This window comes from Phaseolus vulgaris, chromosome 6 (assembly GCF_051622355.1).
Source record: "Phaseolus vulgaris cultivar YP4 chromosome 6, ASM5162235v1, whole genome shotgun sequence".
NCBI classification, from domain to species: Eukaryota; Viridiplantae; Streptophyta; class Magnoliopsida; order Fabales; family Fabaceae; genus Phaseolus; species Phaseolus vulgaris.
Window position 1 is genome coordinate 32,249,013 of NC_143503.1, and position 19,995 is coordinate 32,269,007.

The 19,995-nt window shown below is 28.1% G+C and overlaps 3 protein-coding genes across 6 annotated transcripts; all 3 read right to left on the minus strand.

Moving 5' to 3' along the window:
- Positions 1-222: 222 nt before the first annotated feature.
- LOC137832252 (peroxiredoxin-2F, mitochondrial) lies at positions 223-2,837 on the minus strand. 4 transcript variants are annotated; one of them, XM_090303284.1, is made up of 7 exons: positions 2,696-2,837; positions 2,155-2,555; positions 2,015-2,044; positions 1,548-1,706; positions 1,002-1,096; positions 533-687; positions 223-393 (listed from the first exon to the last, which is right to left on the minus strand). In XM_090303284.1, exons 2-6 carry the CDS (start codon positions 2,353-2,355, stop codon positions 582-584), a joined length of 591 nt encoding a protein of 196 aa, XP_090159410.1. In that variant the 5' UTR covers positions 2,356-2,555; positions 2,696-2,837; the 3' UTR covers positions 223-393; positions 533-581. The 4 variants fall into 4 exon arrangements, with proteins under 4 accessions (XP_090159410.1, XP_068496411.1, XP_068496412.1 ...); XM_068640310.2 differs by lacking the exon at positions 2,696-2,837 and having other exon boundaries at positions 581-687; positions 2,155-2,592; XM_068640311.2 differs by lacking the exon at positions 2,696-2,837 and having other exon boundaries at positions 2,155-2,592.
- A 1,037-nt stretch (positions 2,838-3,874) lies between these two features.
- On the minus strand, positions 3,875-6,662 carry PRXIIF (peroxiredoxin IIF). Its single transcript, XM_068640309.1, has 5 exons — positions 6,401-6,662; positions 6,266-6,295; positions 5,940-6,098; positions 5,154-5,248; positions 3,875-4,214 (listed from the first exon to the last, which is right to left on the minus strand). Exons 1-5 carry the CDS (start codon positions 6,602-6,604, stop codon positions 4,109-4,111), a joined length of 594 nt encoding a protein of 197 aa, XP_068496410.1. The 5' UTR covers positions 6,605-6,662; the 3' UTR covers positions 3,875-4,108.
- A 3,294-nt stretch (positions 6,663-9,956) lies between these two features.
- On the minus strand, positions 9,957-11,403 carry LOC137832254 (uncharacterized). Its single transcript, XM_068640314.1, has 2 exons — positions 10,653-11,403; positions 9,957-10,510 (listed from the first exon to the last, which is right to left on the minus strand). Exons 1-2 carry the CDS (start codon positions 10,773-10,775, stop codon positions 10,280-10,282), a joined length of 354 nt encoding a protein of 117 aa, XP_068496415.1. The 5' UTR covers positions 10,776-11,403; the 3' UTR covers positions 9,957-10,279.
- Positions 11,404-19,995: the final 8,592 nt, after the last annotated feature.

Sequence of the window (19,995 nt, forward strand, 5' to 3'; positions counted from 1 at the left end):
AAACTAAAAATTTAAAATTTAAGAATGGAATGTGATATAACTTTTTTAATTCATCCTATAAGATATGAACCTTATTTAGGAGGACAATTAAAAAGATAGGAAAAACTTTTTAATTAAATCATATAATTTTTCATTTATAACCTTTTTATTTTTTATATTAATTTTTAATTTTCATTATTTTTTTATTTAAGTTAGTTAATTTGCTATTTTTAAATAAAATAATGAAAATAAGATAGTAAATATTTATTTAAAAATATAAAGATGATACAATGAATGATACCATAATGAAATACAAAAACAGTGGAGTACCAAACATAAATGCACAAACTTCTTTCCCGGTTACAGCAGAAAGAAGTTCAAAACTCTCCAGTTACACCATTAATTGATCATCACCTGCAAACATCACCTAATTCAGCTATTTCTTTTGAAGTTTAAAATAAAAAATAAACAAAGAAACCTGATACACCTCAATCATGTTCAACGATTTAATTCAATTCTATCAAAATCAATTTTACTGACTATATAAACCAACCTCAAACTGTAAGTTCAACTTTATGCATACATTCAAACCAGCACAAACCTCAGATCTGTTCCAAAATGGTCTGTGCAGCAGAAACTGTGACAACAGACGGATCTTCTTCAACATTTAGAGCCTTAATTATTCCATCTACTACATATGCTGACCATCTACAATCAAACAATATCTACTCTTTTAAGAATTCACATCTTATATCTGTAGTCAAAGAATAGAATAGTAATACATGCATCGGACATTGTTAAACATATTTACCTTTTCATAATACCTTTATTTGGTACTACGTTACATCCATCTTTTAATTTCCTTTTTAACCATGAATTTTTGACCTCACAGTTTCAGTGTTCGGTTCAGTATAAAAACATTAGAAGAAAGCAAGTAATCTCAAATAACAAAACAAAACTAATGCTCGTGTGAAAGGTAGAATGTGTCAAATCTTAATTCAAAGAGGGTACATAACACATACCTTTCTGAACGAGATCCAAGCAACACATTAGAGAGATCAGTAACTAATTTCAAGCTTTTGTGAAAGCTCCCATCAAAGTCCCCATAAAACTCAATCTGGAAGTCCAATTTTAAAAAACAAAATGAAAAGGCAACATTCGTAACAAGTACCCAGAAGTAAAATAATTCAACCTTGGTAAATGTAAAATTGTAAATACAACATTAGACCAAAAATGTAACAATGTGCTAATTCAAATGCGAAGGAAACTACTACCCTGTTTCATTTTAAGTAACAATTTATAAGAAACAAGTGGTTTTTCACCTCTCATTTTAAAAGTTCAAATCAAAAGAATAGTAATCATTATTTTATTAATTACATTCTTAAGGAGAGGGAGATAAAAATATAAATAATAAAAACACAATCAATAAATAAATTAATTTAAAATCATATGATTTTAATAAAAATGAAATATTAATTATATTTCTGAATTTTTATAGACCAAGTTTATCAATAACTAAAAGAAATGGAAGAAGAAACTAGTAAGGCAAGAAGAGAGGGATAACTTACAGTATCTTTGCCTTGAAGCTTCTCTGCCCACTCATTCATAGTATATGGATCATTAATTCCGACACAGATAACAAAATCGATCCCCTTAGCCTTAAACTTGTCTGCATTATCCATGTAAGTTGGAACATGTTCTTCTGAACAAACTCCTGTGAATGCACCCTGATATCATATAGATATATGAACAAATTATAATGTACAAATGAATGTAAATGACATCTTACAAATAGGCTTTATGAAGTTAAATTAAACTCAAAATTCATTTTCTAAAAGTAACAGTTTTCCTTTCTTGAAGTACAACATAAACTAACAGTGTTTGGTTTCAAATTCACATCTTAAATTTATGAGAAAGAAACTAATAATAAAGTTACAAAAAGGGTCTAGGATCATGTTTTCAGCCGAAAAATTAAGGTTTCTCAAACGTGTTTACAAACACGCTGTAATAAGAAAAGTATGAAGATATAACTCACCGGGATTCCAAATATGACGACTTTCTTGTCCTGAAGCATGGTGGAGAGAGACATTAGTAACAGCAACTGAGAGAAAAGATAAAAAGGATGGGTTTGAGAATGAGAATGACAGAGATAGTGGAAAAGAAGGTGGTGGGGACCTTGAAGATATCCGTGAGAGGAGTGGTTAAGAAGTTAGAAGCGACACCTTCGTCCCATGTTCTAGCTCTTTGAAGAGAAACATTAGGTGCAATAGAGAGTATGTCAGTTCCAACTTCAACCTTTGCGAAAGAGGAAGAAGACCTGATTCCATGAGCTGCACACAATGATTTCATGACTCGCTTCACCAAAGTGGGTGTCATGGCTTCGTTGTTGGGATTCCTTTCGTTTCGTTGGGAGCGCCAATGGAACAAAACAACACATGCATTCGTTTTCTGCCTTTACATAACAACATAAACCTATCATTCTTGTCTTGTCCTTCAATTAACCTTTTTGGGTCCTGTCTTTCTTCGGCATTATTCTCTTGCTTCTTCGCTCTAAAAGTAATTCCGCCACGTAAATACTTACGAAACAAAAGAATTTTGGTCACTAATTCAGTCCTTCACTTTTCAGTCTAATTTTTCTAAAATCATGCCTAGTAATCTATATCACTTCCTGAATATGCATCTTTAATATTAAAATAAATGCGTGGCGTAAAACTACCTTGCCAGAGAAATTGCTCGAGTTGAGAAGATTAATGTTTCTCAGCCTAACATTACTGACACATGTTGTTACGTCAGCAGACTGAATAACAATGTCAAGGAAACATAAATTTCACAGCATTTTAAAAATTCATTTGGAATTCTCACTTTCTAAAACAACAAAAGTAGCAGTAAAATTTACTGTGATTAAGAACTACCATTCTTAACCATTTTTATGTTTGAAAAATGTATTGAATGCAATGTATGTTTAGCACCTTGAATCAATATATTTATTTACATGCAAAGATCTAATACCCATATCTACTATGTTTAATCTTGTTTTAAATATTTTAAGCATCAGTGGAAGTTAATTATGCATATCATGTGATTCAATAGCCAATCAAGATGAAAAAGATATTCCATAATTGGAATATCAAATAGGCTAGTGTGTTTAAAAGTGAGAAGGGCCTTATGATTTCAAAAGATGGCCATAAATTAATTATTTTTATCTTCTTAACTCATGTTTTATTTTCTTAGAAGTACTTACTGAGTAATTTATCTAAACTAACTCTACCTATAGCATGAAAAACTTAAGAAAAAAACATCATAAAAAAAGATAAAAATGTTGTTACAAAATAGAAGACATGCAATTACATACCAAAAAAATGTATGTAAGGAAATTATCTTATTTTCAATACTTAAACTTGTCCTTGATCGATAGCTCTGGTGGAAGGTCAACAAGACATGAACTTAAAAATGCAGGGTTTACCTATCCCAAAAATCACCCCTCACGCCCATGACCAAAAATCAAATTGTGCAAACTAGAATTGATATGTAAGGAAGGATTTGGTGTCATATCTCTTTAAAACACATAGTAATTAATTCCTGAATGTATCACACAAGTTAAGCTAATACAGCTAAAAGGTGTTACAGTGTAAAAACCTCATGGAAGCCTTCCACTAGTCGCAACATCAATGTATCATGTTGATTTTTAAAGTTAAGCAACTCCAAAATACCATTGAAGCTAATGAGTTTTTATAGAGTTCTTATATAAGTAACTACAATCAAGTTGCTTAACTACTAAAAATACAGTTTTCCAAATCAAAATAAAGACTTTTGTGAGTAGAAAAATAAAATAGGACTCACTAAAATACGTAAGGAACTCAAGTTGCAATGAGATGTTACTAAACTCAAGGGAAACTTCATCAGAAAAACAAGTAAGACTGTATATAAATAAAGAAGTGATAAAATACCAAAGTTACAGCTGATATATATGATGTATACTAAAAGCTTACTCAACCGAATAACCATGCATGCAGGGAAGAAGGGAGTAGTGACAACAGAAAAAAGTCCAAACTGACAACCTTGTATCAGCAGGAAGTCTTAGGTACATTTTATTGAAGACTTACTACATATAAACAAACCAACAGGAACTTTAAATCTGTCCCAAAATGGTGTCTGCACCAGAAACCTTAACATCAGATGGAGCTTCTTCAACATTAAGAGCCTTGACCTTTCCATCTACCACATATGCTGACCATCTACAAGGAAACAATAACTACTCTTCTTAGAATTGAAATGTAATCTTTAACTCAAAAAAGGAATAGACATGTCTTCTGAAGAAACCAATGTTCTAAGGACTAGTTAACCAATCAATTGGTCTGGCTTCTGGTATGGTTACCCCCAAAACCCATATTTGGCCAAAAAACAGTAAGCGATAGCAAATCAACTTGAGTCAGAACTTTTATTATTATTCTTTTGAAAATGCCAACTGATAAATTATACTTATAATGTCTATTTCCTCTTTAAAATATATATTTAGGATGATGAAAATGGTTTGACATTGTGTTAGGAACCAAGATTATAAAGAGAAAAAAATAAAGGTTTTTATAAATAGAATGAAAAGAACAAGAAATATGAGAGCACTCTCTTGTAAGGAATCAAGAATTATAAAGAGAAGAAAAGAAAGGTTTTTATTGAATAGAATGAAAAGAACAAGAAATAGGAGAGCACTCTCTTGTTAGGAACCAAGAATTATAAAGAGAATAAAAGAAAGAATTTTGTGAATAGAATGAAAAGAACAAGAAATAGGAGAGCACTCTCTCCTTCAATTCAAGGGCTAATGCTCAATCTACAAAAATCATACTTTTTCCTCTATTCTCTCTCCTTCTTTCCTATTTATATCCAATAACTAACACCTCAAGTAACTAACTCGTGACTATTCTAATTCTAACTAATTTCTCTTCTCTGTGTATCCTAACACATTGTTAATATACTTACATTGTTATGTTGTCATTACTTGGTAGTTTCATCAGTACTTTATGTCCATTTTAAATTTTTTAAACAGTGAACTTGTGACGTAAACATTTTGAAGAGTGGTCTAGTTTTAAAATATAGGAAGAAAGCAAGGTTTCTCAAGATCAAAATCAAACAGTTGTTCAAGTGAACAAGTCTTACTTGAATGATGGTATAGAACATACCTTTCAGATCGAGTTCCAAGTAATGCACCCGAGAGATCAGTAACTAATTCCAAGCTCTTGTGAAAGCTCCCGTCAAAGTCCCCATAAAACTCAATCTGGAGACAAATTTTATATAACATAAGAAAAGACAATGCACATAACCCATTTCCAAAAGAGAGATGTTAGGAACACACCCTCTTTTAAACACATTCTCTATCATTAGTTGAGATTTAAGTCTACAATTTAATTGACGCCTCTCTCTCCTGATTTGTATTTTCCAATAAATTTTAACCAACAAGAGAGAGTCTGTTCTCAACAATCTCTTCCCAAAATAAAGGAAATGGGAAAACCAAAAGACACCAAATAAAAGAAAATTAAAATTCATCGAGGTCAATGAATAAATGATAGTCAACATAGGAATTTCCATGTTTACTGAACATATTATGCTCAATCTTAACACGATGTAAAAACTAAGATATAGAAGTCTTCTTCTGATAAGCCCCTAAACCCCAAACTACAAATTAAATTACTACAACTTTCATCTATTTCATTTAACCAAGTCACTGCACCGCTGATGCATTATCTTCAAACTCCTGACTAATTCTAACAAGATGACAATGCACAGCACAAGGACATCCTACACTCAATTACAAACATGTTTCAAGATTGAATGATCTTTTAATTGCCACACAAGAAATTAGCAACAGAAATTCAACAGCAAGGGAAATGCAAATGAGAAAAGTAAAACCTCTAAGCACACGAAACTTTCTTTTTTAATAGTGAGACAAGTAGACAAGGATAACTTACAGCCTCTTTGGCTTGAAGCTTCTCAGCCCACGCATTCATAGTATACGGGTCATTAATAGCCACACAAATAACAGAATCTATCCCTTTAGCCTTAAACTTGTCAATATTCTCTTTGTAAGGAGGAACATGTTTGTTTGAACAAACTCCTGTGTATGCACCCTGAGAGATAACCAAAGCGTAAGAATTATTACTCTTAGAATAATCACATTTCTTTTATACAATTCCATTCTAGAAACAAAGGAAGCAATTATTCATCCCCATAAAACATCAATATGACAACTTTCTAGAGACACATCAATAATCAGAAAAATTGCAAGTTAACTTACTGGGAGCCCAAAGATGACAACTTTCTTGTCCTGAACATTAAAAGGGATTAAAAAAGACATTAGCAATATAGTGAAAAGGAGGGGAGGTTTGAAAAAATGGAATGGCATAAGAAAAAAGAAAAGAAAAAGAGGGACCTCGAAGATGTCTTTAAGAGGAGTGGTGGAGAACTTGGAAGCAAGACCCTCGTCCCAGGTACGAGCTTTCTGGAGAGAAACATTGGGTGCGGCAGAGACTATGTCAGTCCCAGTTGCAACCTTGGCGTAAAACCTCGTACCAAGAACTGCAGACACTGATTTCATGATCCGACAACCACCTCGATTCACCACAGCGGAAGCCATCACAAAGTTCTCGCAGGCTCGTCACTGAATTGAATCGTGTCCCAAGACAAAAATAACATTCCAATTGCCTTGGGTCCTTACTGGGCCTTTCTTAAATTGGGCCAAGTTCATGTTCTATCTTTTTAGCCCAAATTATTCTGGTCCGCATTCTGTGTTGAGTCATTTCATTGATTCGATTTTTTTTTTTAATTTATGAACAGGTGAATGGAAGTGGTGTGAAAGTATAATAAATTATAAAGTGTGAGAATAAATATGTGTCTCTATGGAAAATGATTTTTAGGATAAGGGGAGAGTAAAATGGGGGATTAGTTAGAATAATTACTCAGTAATGAAAGAAAGTGAGGATCATAATTGGAAAAAAGTGGAGGCATCAAAAATTTATTCTATAAAATTATAATATCAATGTTAAGATTTCGATAGTCTAGAGACACACTCAATTCATCATCATGTCATATTTGTATTTTCCTTAACGTGCATATCAGATATAGACAAATCAAAGATACACATAAAATAAGAAATGAAAATAATAAGAAGATATGTTTCAATGATCTAGTAATTAAATATTTGTTTCAATATTTAAAACAAAAAACATCTTACAACACACATACTCTTTAAAATTATAAAACACGAAACACACAATTCTTACAATAAACGCCTCTAAGAAAACAATCTAAGTAAAAATGTGGTTGTCTTCTAAACTTTTTAATTTGGGAGAGCTCAAGGATTTGTATCCTTCATTTGAAGTTCTAATTATAATAAAATACTTGTTAATAAGGAAAAATAAGTTTTTTTCTTATTCTTCTATTATATTTATATTATATATTGTTACATACTTTTTTTAACTCATGTACAAAATAAGTGAAAAAAATATAGTTGTTTATATAAGTAAAATCTTAATATCAAATTTCATTTATTTTTTATAAAAATTCATGTAAAAGAACTTACATTAAGGAAATTTAAGTTAAAAGTCTTGTTGCAAAACTGCTTAGACACCTCAAACAACAACAATTATCTGTCGTTACATAAAAAAATATTATTAAAAAATATATATAAAAATTAGATTAAAATTCATATAGTAACAAAAGTATACATAAATAGAATATACTTTCAAAAATAAACCTATTTCAAATTTAACTTTAACATTAACCCTAATTCTAATCTTAATTCTAATAATCCTAATCATGATTACTAGGTGGAAACAAAAATTTTAAGATGATGGCAGCATGATATCTTTTAAAAATTATAAATGAGTAGAGAGAGTAGTTTGATTCTTACAAGAATAATAAGGAACATGAATTATGGAAAATATGTGATTGAGCATGGATTTAGAAGAAAGATGAAAATGTTCTTGTTGTGAAATGTAGGATGAAGGAAAGTTGCGGTAAATATCCTAAAAATCTAGGAAGCATCCCTGCCACTCTGGTAGTACCATGTCTGGCTTGTCTCTTCAGTGTGCAATGAGTGATCCTTTCAATGTGTCCCTCCATTCTTTATACCCAACAAAATAAAGCTTCTTATATTGCTTCCAACATGCACCCTTTCATCAACCTCAAAGCAAAATCGGATTCATACACCTCTTTAATCCAATACGTTGTTTTACTCAGATTTAATTACAAAAGTTATTCATTTTCTTCTATTTTTTTATGTTTTTAGTTTTGTAATAAAAAGAGAAACTTATATAGACAAAAAAAAATAAACAAAAAAATATAGAAGTTGTTATCCATATCATAGTAATATAATAGATAAACTTTAAAAAATCTGGATCAACATTATCTAAATGAAAGTTAATAAATAGAGTCTTGGTCTTGCGTCTAACACGATAAGGATTGATAAAACTTATACTTGAGGTATTTGGCTGGCAATAAAAAATTGAGACGAAAAAGAAAAGGCGTGGATAAAGAAATTCATTTTTTTCTTGAGAGTGTCGGCTATAAGGAAAAATTTTGAAAAAATGAAATATATTTAGTTTTATGAATAAATTTGAAAAATTAAAAAGGAAAATTGGTGTAACTTGCAAGTAAGAAAAAAAAAGCATTCTTAGACAGCAGATCTTGGCAGGAAGATTCACAAATTTATTATTATAAGCAAATCTGAAAGCTTATGCTTGCAATCATAAACAACACTTTTGTTTTCCAAGGCTTCTAATGGGATCTAGTAAACGATAAAGTGAAAACTATGTTAGTTTTTGTGACTTTTTCTTTTAGGTTGTCTTCCAGGAAAGTATGGTTCCAAGCTTTTCCTTCACTATTCACTATCCAAACTCTTCACTCCATCTCAGGGTCTACAAATCCATATCCAGATAAGTTCTTTCAAAAAAATTTAATCAATATTTGTAAGGTAATACAACTATAATAAATTAAAATACTCTCTTAAATAAGTATAATTTGCTTACTTATATTCTCCTAAATTAAAATCCATAAATTCACTTCAACTCTGATTTCATCTAAAATAAATATTTCTAAGGTCCAAAATTAAGTATAATTAATTTTGATAAACTTAACTTCAAACCAACAGTTATGTTAATTAAACTTTCAATCCAATCTCAACGCTAAACTTTAAATGAAAATATATATATATACATCACAATGCAAAAAAAATGTTATTAATTATGTTGTGAGTGGTGGAACTTGGAAGTCTACTTTAAATACGAACTATATTCAAAATTGGGTCTACTTTTTCTACAGAGAACACGCTTCTTAATAGTTTGTCGGTTAACTGGTGGCTGAGAGATGCTTTAGATTAGAAAAAAATAGCAGCTTCCGTTCAGGATATTTTCAGCTCTCTATACACAAATATTACATAAACACAATTTCCGTATAATAAAAATGGTGTGTTTGATTTTAAAAAAAAAAATTAACCAGAAGTGAAAAAGACAACTTCAGTTAAATTTTGATTAAAATGATTTTATAAAATAAATAAATTTTAAAACAAGTTTGTAACACTTACTCCATTATAATTTTTTTATAACGGTTTTTTTTGTAATTTCTTTAGAAATAAACACAATTACCTTTTACTTATGCATAATTCGTAAGTAAAAATATTAAAGAAATTATATAAAAAACGAATTTAATTTTTTTCTTTCATAAGAAGAGAGCTTACTTAAAAAAACAAACCTAAAAGCCATTGGCAGTATCTAGCCTTAGTTATTTTTTTTTGGATTCTTCTATGGAATAAAAAACTTTTACTTCCCCTCTGTTTTTCCCCTTCATTTCTTTTTCTTTTTCATTTCCAATCGCTACTTAACACATTGAAGCATGTGAAGAAGAGATATTGAGTTAATAGATAAATACAAATTCAAAAACAAAGGATGAACTTGGTGATGTATAGTTATACAGGGAGTAGAAAGGAAAAGTGGAAATAAAATAGTCACACTAATATCTTTGAAACAATGACAAACTTATCACAAGAAACCAGATAAGATAACAATGAAATGCTTGTCTGCAGAGGAAGGCAGCAAAACCTTGGGTGAACCTTCCTACACCATGCCTAATATTTTGGTATATATGGTTTTCCCATGTACATTATTAACCTGTATATATAAACAATACAAATTAACTAACCATTATTGCCTGGCTAAAGAATTAGATCCACAAAATTATTAAAACTTGGCGAAGAAATTAATCAGTAGAATTTGTAAGATTATGCAGGTTTTCACAGGGATCTATATAGTATCCTCTAGCCATTTCTGGATTTGAAAGAATTCTTGTTAGGAACTTGAGAAACCATTCTGGTATCTTGAGACTGCTTTTGATGTTTTGCATATGAACTAGCTCTTCCTTTCCTCTGTTTCCTTCTTGGCTGTGTTGCCTGGGGGATAAACACACCTGTCCCTTTGCTTTCTCTCCTCAAAGCATGCTCATACAGAAAAGTAAACTGTGGAGGAGGATAAATTGCCCCAGAGAAAGCCTGAAAATTAGTTTAACCATGTTAAGATTACTGTAACAGACAAAGAAAGTTCTCCCCAAAGTGCTATAATTAAGGGAAAAAAATATGCGTGGTGCATGTGTTTGAAGTTTGAAGTTTGAAGAGATGAAAGTCGTAAAAGAACCTGAAGAGAGTGAGGAGGAGAAGAATCAAGAGGGTCTTCATCTTCATCCATGATTAGGAGAGCAATTTCCTTGCTCAAATCTGCAAAGAATAGGTCATCTTCAAGTTCAACTGCAACCTCCATATCCGTTTGATCTAACTGAGAACCAAAAGAGTTTCCTAATTGGGTATAAGCCCAAGTACAAGAGTTTGTAATCTGATTTTGTGCTGTGTATCTCTCTCTTTGTTAATTTTTTGGATGGCTTAAGGAAAGAGAAGTTTATATAGGAAAAAAGCTAAGGAAGAGGTGGTGGGGTCATGGTTACAGTTGGCCAATCTGGCTGAAGCCCTACAGAAGGGTTGCAGAAGCATAATGGAAAATTGAAGTGATGTTATCCTATTTGATGAAAAAGTATTGAGAAAACAGTAGGCAACAGCCAATGTCCAGATATTCAATCCTGAATACACATGGTTGAGGATGGGCTTTGTTATCTCTTTTTCTCATCTCATCTCATCTCTTCAAACACCAAGTTATGGCTCAGATTATTCAAAAGCCTTTCATATGCACAGGCGACAAATGAATATTTGTCCCAGAGATTCTTATCCCTATCCATCTCATCTCATGTGGTTGGTTTCCTCATAGTTAAGGTTAAACCAAACAGACAAATATTACCTGCAGAGGTCGGTGGATCTACTTCTTTAACCACTTGCTATCAGGCTCCACCAGAATCTACACCATTCATTTTAGACCTTTTATTAGTAACACCAATGTCTCTTCTTTCCACACCCACACTGTTATACTAAATACTCACCCAAACTATTATCTTTTACATACACTTCACTGTATTTCATGTTTGAGTATTTTGTAAAAGAATAAAAGTTCTAGTTTAATCCATCTTTAATAAGACAAATAATTAGATTCATATATAATAATATTCAATTCAATGACAAATCATTTTATAAAAAGTCATTTAAATTTATTTTAATTAAAATTTATTAAATTATTCATAAACATATTTTTATATGATATGGTTGAATTAAATTTAAAGTATAATTATTAATAATTAAAAAAGTGAAATAAAAATTATACTTTTTGGGATTGTTTTGAGTATAGTTGAAGAATTTTTTTGCTTGAAATGGCTAATGGAGGTCCCAATTTGAAGTTGGTTGGACTTAGTGTTTGTCGGTTGTCACGTGAGGTGAACCGCGTGAGCTTGGAAATTGAGTCCACATTGTTGAGATTTGATTAATTAATATTAATGATTTTTTCTGTTTACCTTTCTTTTGAACACAGTCCATGTATTTTTGCACGTCAAATGATTTTCGGATAAGGAGCCTTAGCTCCTGACTTAGTCCTTCATTTATTTAATGTATGGAATAACAAACTTTAATAGGATAATTACATGGAATTTCAAATATTTTATAATAAAATGTATTATTTACTTGAGAAAAAAATTTAAATAATTAAATTTTTTAAATTTGATGAAACTAATTGGATTATTAAAAATTTTAAATATTTAAAGTTCCTTATATTATCAAATTCATGTTTGATTTTTTATAAATCTTTTTAATTTTCTAGCTTAATTTTAGTTGTGGTGTTTGTTTATTTGACTGAAATTTAAACACTGTTGATGTGACTATTTTTATTATAAATAGTTTTTATTTCTTGTTTGATATTAATCATGACTTTTTTGATTCATGTCAACAAGAATATTTTTTTTGGATGTGAATTAGAATTTTCTAATTGATATTTGTTGGGATTATCTACTTTTTCATGTTTGCAATGAATGTTTTTTCTATGGCTGACAACAATAATATTATCTTATTAATAATTTAGGATTTATTTTTAATATTAATTAAAAAATTAACCAACATTAACTGTGATTACTTTTAAGTTAAAATTAAATAGATTTTTTTTTCTGTTGACATTAATAACAAGTCAACAACAAAATTTAATTAACAATATTGTAAAAATAATTCTGATTAATATCCATCTAAATAAATCTGATTGACGACAAGTGAAAATAATTTTGGATAACATCAATTGAGAAAAAAAGTTTATTAATATTAAAATAAATTTTATCAAATTTTGACACAAATACATTAACGAATATCAACTAAGAGAAATTATTATTATTGATTGTGTCATATTTCAATGCTTTTTTATTAAAATATTTTATGTAATAAAATAATTGAATTCAATAAATTTAAATCACTTTGTCTAAATAAAACATATAATTATATATATTTGATCTTTCACATCTTAAAATCAAGTCATTCTGATTCATTATTAATACGTAGCAATTTTTTAATGAAATATTAAGGTAAAAGTGTAAATTATTGAGAATAAAGTTTAACATTTGTTATCATATATAATTTGTTTCATAAAAATTAAAAAATTACAAATTAAAAAAAAAACATAAGAATCAAAAACAAAAATTCAAATAAAATTATTTTTTGAAAAGTTAATAAAATTTAATATCTCTCCGTTACACTATGTATAAATCAAATTTTAATTTTGATTAAAAATATTAAATAACACTAAATATCAAACTCTATCCTTCATCCTCATAATTTAAATGATGTAATTTTAATCTTTTAATTTGTTATTGTAAAATAAGAGGAGTTAGATTATCGGTGTTAAATGGCAGGTATTTTACTGTGTCATTTGAAAAACTATATTGAAACTATTATTATTATTACTTCTCAAAAATAATATGTCATAACTGTTTATTATTATTATTAAACAGGTGCTATTTTTCTGTTTTGTTTTCTTAACTTTATTTTAGCTTTTATATAAACTATATCATTCATCTAATAAAAATAAATAACTAGTAGTATTTTTTTTCAATATTTTAGTTGTGATATGGTATTAAAATTCAAGATATTACTTAACTTCTCAATGTCATATTCAAGATAAAGTATTTTGATAACTTTAAATTTATTTTTTTGACAAAAAAGTTGCTCGACATAAATATAGTGTAACATCATACAATATATTAAAATTATATTATTTAAACATTATATGAATATTTTATTATGATAAAAAAAAAGACATTTAAGTCTGTCTTATCTCTTTGTACAAGCAAGATTCACTAAAAAATCTATTGTCACTGTCACTATCCAAATTTTAAAACAAAAAAAATTGAAAACAAATTTTTACCACGTATATATGTGGTGGTGGGGGTGAATACGTGATTTGGGGAAATATAAGAGAGAGAGGGAGAAAATGCATACAGTTATCAAGATAAAAAAACAGAAATGAAACATTTATTATTTTATTTATTTATTTTATTATAGTTTTTTTCTTAATGACATATCACTAACCTTATCCATTTTCTTTATTAAATTACTCAATTTATCTTTAGTTGACACTTGTCCATTTTATTTATTTAGATTATTTAATTTATTTTCAGTATTATTTATTTTACTTATTTACATTATTTAATTTATTTTTAGTTGAATATTGTTTTAATTTATTTAATTATATTTATATTAATTATGTTATCTCATTAATATATCTGTATTATTTTAATATAATATTATTATTTGTTTTATTCAAAAAATAAATATGATAAAATAATTTTAAAAGAAATATGAAAGTATAATAAGGTCAATAACCAACCTATTAACTTTTTAAGAATTTATACTTATTGTTTACTCGTTCAACCCTCCTTAGTTTAAGAATGAATTTTCTCTTTAAATTGTTGCAAATCCAGTTTTTCATAAACTTATCAAGTTTTTCCATAAACTTATCAAATTTTTTCATAAACTTATCAAGTTTTTTTCATAAACTTATCAAGTTTTTCGACATCCACTACCATGTTCTCTGTTTAAACTTCTTTGAGTAACTATCTCTTCAACTAATTGGCATTTTCACCAAAGTCAACAATATCACATTACAACTATATTATCTTATTACAAGAAAATAATTATATTAATTAAAAATTTCTGTTATACTTTTTAGCTTTATTTTATTTATTTATATTTAAACCGGATCATTCATTGCAATAAAGCAAGCAAGTGGCAATGTCATTCATTAACGATTTTGGGATGTTTTGGTTTTGTTATTATTATAATTTAAAACTATTCTTATTCCAAAATTTAATTTGACTGCAATTGACAATAAAATTTGAAATAATATTCATATCCACACATTTGGAGCAAGGTGCTGAGTAGTTCAAGAAGACAAAACATCTGATATTATGTCAATGTCCATGGTTAAGTGGAAAGCGAGAGGAACCTTCCTTGAATACTATTCAAACTTAGAAAAAATTAATACTTCATTTTCAAAATTATTAAATTCACAGAAAAAATTAATAAAACTAATACTTCATTTAAAAGTAGAAATATCAATCTGTTAAAAACTTTTTTTCATGTTACTAAACTGCTATTATTGCGTGACAGATAAATGACTTATAATAATTATCGAAATTTTCCTAATAGTAATAATATAATATAATGACAACCATACACGTATATATAATCACACAGCAAGCATATCTTTGGTAACCTATTAATTAAGCAAAAATAAAGATGATATTATTGTCTACAAATAATAGCACTGAACACTAAAGTATTTAGAAGGCAAAAGAAGACAGTGGCAAATCGGGAAAATATTCTCTTATGTTGATTTTTTCTTCATAATTATATTATGTGAAAATTGTTTGTTGCGATAGATATGTGATATGATCACGTGGATACCGAAACAATACATATTAACTCAATTGTTTTTCTACTCGCAGAAATGAAGTTCTAAAGTGATATGTAAGTTCAATAAATGTACCAGATCTACATCCACTAAATATAGACATTTTGATAGTATATAATTATATACAAATCTATTTTATAAATTAATTTTATAAAATTAAGTTAAATTTAAAGTTTATTTGTAATATTTTATTTTAAAAATTATAACCAGTGCTGTCTACAAGCTATTACGATACACATTGACGTGGTCTTGAAGATTATTAATTCGTATTGAATTCACAAAGTCAATAATTAAGGAAACGTGAGACAATAGGATAATAATGGATACATAATTAATACGATGAATATAATGAAAACAAAATTTAATACCAATCCTTACTTTCTGAGTCAGAGAAAAAGATAAATACTTTGAACTTATATTTCATTCTTCCAAGAGATACTTTAACACACTAAAAAAACAATTTTACAACTATTTTTAATAATGATATGTATTAGTATTTAAATTAAAAAAATGAAATGGTGATATAAAAATATCACTTCTCTACTTCTTTTTCATCTTTTTGCATTCTAGTACTTTGTTAGTTTTATTAAAAGAATCACTATTGTAGTAAACTATTCCAAATAAAGAACACAGTGATTATCAAAGTCACTATATATATTTTGGACTATTTTCACTCTCTGTAAAGATAAAATACAAGCGCAGCTTGTTACAGTCCTGACATGGTGACTTAGCCTGCTCAGTAATAATAGTACGCTAAAGTAGTTTCAAAGGTATTAATATACACGTACTTATGTACATACTTTTCTAGCACAGACAAACTGTGAAGATCAAGGTATTTTCATTTGAAGTGGACAAAACAAAACGACAAGAGAATAGCCAAGAATCAGTCTTCTGTGCTTGTGGGTGACTAAACAAAACCACGCATCAATTTGTATTGACTAGCCATCGATGAATAAGTTTGATGACAGGGTAGGAACAGTTAACCTTGTGTAATCAGTATGGAAAATTTTTTGTGACCTCAAGCACTGCTAAAGTAAAATGGTAGTGGATGGAACCTTGAAGTTCCAGCCCTGAAGTATATTTGAGTGACAAAATTTTGTTCCAGCGATATCTGGCATCAGTAACCCCACCAACTTTTTAAAAAAAGGCTTAAATTTCTGAAACAGGAGAATCTTTTTATCGTCCTTGCTGATTGCATGTTTACACAGAGAAGTGATAAATGTTCACCCTAAAGAGGGCTGGATTCTGATTGTGGTGGAAAAAAAGTGATGAAGATGCTCTGGAGTTCAATTTTCAACTGCATAACTGACAGAATATTTTCTTTTCTAACACTATTGTAAGAAAGGTTTCCCAAGACAGATGCTCGGTGAAGGCTGAAAAAAGACATATAATAGGCATTGTATTTAGCTCCAAAATCTTTGAAGCAGAGACACGTAAAGGAAGGTCATGATCAAATCCTACACTTTAGATTTTGCCGGGTGGTGTGTCCTCTTTGTATATGTCATGTCTCATGCCAGTTGGTGCTTCTTAGACAAATGTTAAAAGCTAAATGAACATTACCATTTTAAACAATTGACTTAGTACTTCGTAGTCCTTCTGCTATGTGTTGTGTCTCGTGGCAGTTTGGGTGTCATGCAGAGACGTACACTTAATCAGACATGACATTTCAAATCATCGTAGGACACTTCAGATTTTTCACTGTTGTGTCCTTATTGTATAAGTTGTGTCTCATGCCAGCTGGTGCTTACAAGACATGATCCCTAAGCTACATAAGAATTATCATTTCGATATTTTCTTTATAAAGAACTTGAAAATGGAAACAAAGAATTTAATGCACTGCTAATAAAATGTAAATGGTGGTGAAGTACAAGTGCGGATATGAAATTTCTACATTGCATAAAAAACAACACCTTGTGCCTGTTCTAGAGTTTTGTATATTCCAAAATTCAAAACTCCCACACCATCAGCGATGCTTGGAGTCTAGAAGCTATGATGATGGAAGAGTTGCAAAAGGAAAAAGGAGAAGAAGGTCTTCTTTCACAACAATTTGCAAGTTGTATGGTCGTTGTTGTTTTCTTCATAAGCTTAAACTTCATAATATTTTTCACTTTTTACTTGCAAAGAATATTTTCAGGACCTGCAATGTAATGAAAGAAAAAAAAAACACACAAAAAATAGTCCATATTAAATTATGATAAGTGTAAGTAATTTTTATTACTAATCATAAATTTAATTGAATTATTTTAATCAATTAGTTAATATAATACCCTATTTTAGTGTAAAATGTAACTTAATAATTACGAGAGTGAGGATTATGTCATATATTTTATTAATAGAAAACATTAACAATTTATGGAATGATATAATATACAAATAAATATAAATATATATATATATATATATATATATATATATTATTCCTAATTCATTTTATGAAGTAGGTATTCATTATATATGTGGCAGGTATTTAGATAGAAAAAATGGTTATGGAGTCAATTAATAATTCTTCTAGATAAGAGTATTGACGATGTCAAACCTACAACATGTATTTGAGGTCGGTTAAAATTTGAGGGAGCTCCTTCGGCAGAAGATACTTTGACGCTTAAGTCAGTAAAATCAAAAAATATAATGAGTATAGTATAAATTATGAGTTGAGAATAATCTTTGTGTTGTGTATTAGATGATCCTTTCTAAAGAGTATAATTTGGTATAAATAGACTGAATTAACCTCTCTACCTTTAGTCATAATTATGTCTTAATTGAGTGATTAAGACTAATTGTTTGAGATCCATTGACTTGTATTCCCTCATAACGTTAGATACACAAGTCAAAAAATGATTCATAAATGACCAACCATCGGGTCAAACCCATGACCTTACATGCTCTCATCCTCGGACGTAGGCCAATGAGACTATGGTGAGTTAAAGATTGATAGATGAATCATTTGTTATATTCCATCGAGTCAAGTTCATGACCTTACAATAATATTATAAATAGATATACAACAAAATTTTAAAAATTAAAAACAAATAAACATGAAGTATTTTTAGAATTATATATGTTACAATAATGTTAACTGATTTAAATGTGATTTAAATGGATTCAAAGTTTGTATAATGTAATTTTAGTATTTATTTCTGATTTTTAATGTTTGTTTATGTTGGCTTTAAATTTTAAATTATGTTTTATTTGAGATTAAATTTGTATTTATGTTACGAGTTATAAATATTTCTAAAACATATTAAAAAGTTATTTTTATGATAATTATAATCATAACTAATATATAATACATATTTTTATATAAATGAATGTAGAATGTATATTCTCTATATCAATTATGATAACAGTGAAAAGGTTTTACAAATTATATTCTATATTTTTTTATAATTCAATATTAATTGTATATATATTTTATAATTTACGTGTCTCAAAATAAAACACAAATTTTCATAGCACAACATTTTATTCATATAGATTATTCACGATGAAATATCTCAACATATACATTTTAAACATTTACACATGAATTTTACTCACGGGAATTACTAGTTCATATTTTTTTAAGTTACGAGTGTCTTTTTTATTCCTATCATTAGTTTATGACCTTTATTAAATGTAAAAACGACATTTATAGTTATATTAAGCATATCAAACTACTTCTTATCTTATTCTAATTTTTATAATAAATATTACAGGATATAATTCTAGTTTTGATATTGATACATATAATATATAATAATAATAATTTGATTTCACACGTATATCACTCTTATATTCTTATCCATTATCCATTGTAATATAACTACAAAAATTAATTCATTACAACGGAAATCACTTTGCATTCTTATCGATTCTATGCTTCTACAATTATTGATCGTAAGGATAAAATCAAACTAATAATTAACATTTCCGCAATAGAAAGTTGTCAGAAAAGAAAAATCATTTAAAACAGTGCTATATTATACTATAATTTAAAAATATAAGAGTGTTCTAGTCTTATCTTATTTGAATTCGAATACAATTATCCATAAATTTGATGGACTTTAAAATCTAATTCATTTGTTTATTATTCCTAAAATTAAGAACATATTTTTTTGGGTAATCCTAAAATTTTGATATTTTTTAACTAACACGATTATAACTTTAGTTCTGGATATTAATTCAAACCAAGTTCATTGTTTAGCTAACATTTAGGGTATAATGTGCGTAAATAACAAAAATAACATTATCCATCAAAATATGACAATTAAATTGTTAATGTTAGAATTAAAGGTGGGACTAGAAGCAAGTCCTTGAGATATGTTCATAAAAACTTTAACCATTACACTAGTCAAGTTTTGTTGTCAAATTATGATTATTATTATATTTATAAGTATGATTATCAATATTAATATAATTAATAAAATAAAAATTAATAACATTTTTCATATATTTAATATCATTATTATTAATATTGTTTAATATTATTAATATTATTAAATATTATAAATAATGTTAATTTTATATATATTTTTATTAGTAGTATTTATATTATTAATGTTATTATTACTAATATTATTAATTTTGTTATATTACTAATATCATTAATATTATTTATATTATTAATATAATACTATTTATATTATTTATATTATTATATTAATTTTAATAATAT

Excerpts from the sequence above, each read along its gene's own strand:
- LOC137832254 (XM_068640314.1), bottom strand. The coding sequence starts at position 10,775 with ATGGAGGTTGCAGTTGAACTTGAAGATGACCTATTCTTTGCAGATTTG. Across the intron at positions 10,511-10,652 it reads CTCCTCCTCACTCTCTTCAG|GCTTTCTCTGGGGCAATTTA; the intron begins GTTCTTTTACGA and ends ACTAATTTTCAG.
- PRXIIF (XM_068640309.1), bottom strand. The coding sequence starts at position 6,604 with ATGGCTTCCGCTGTGGTGAATCGAGGTGGTTGTCGGATCATGAAATCA. Across the intron at positions 6,099-6,265 it reads TTGTCATCTTTGGGCTCCCA|GGTGCATACACAGGAGTTTG; the intron begins GTAAGTTAACTT and ends GTTATCTCTCAG. Across the intron at positions 4,215-5,153 it reads CTTGGAACTCGATCTGAAAG|ATGGTCAGCATATGTGGTAG; the intron begins GTATGTTCTATA and ends GTTTCCTTGTAG.
- LOC137832252 (XM_090303284.1), bottom strand. The coding sequence starts at position 2,355 with ATGACACCCACTTTGGTGAAGCGAGTCATGAAATCATTGTGTGCAGCT. Across the intron at positions 1,097-1,547 it reads AGCTTCAAGGCAAAGATACT|ATTGAGTTTTATGGGGACTT; the intron begins GTAAGTTATCCC and ends TTGGACTTCCAG. Across the intron at positions 688-1,001 it reads CTTGGATCTCGTTCAGAAAG|ATGGTCAGCATATGTAGTAG; the intron begins GTATGTGTTATG and ends GTTTGATTGTAG.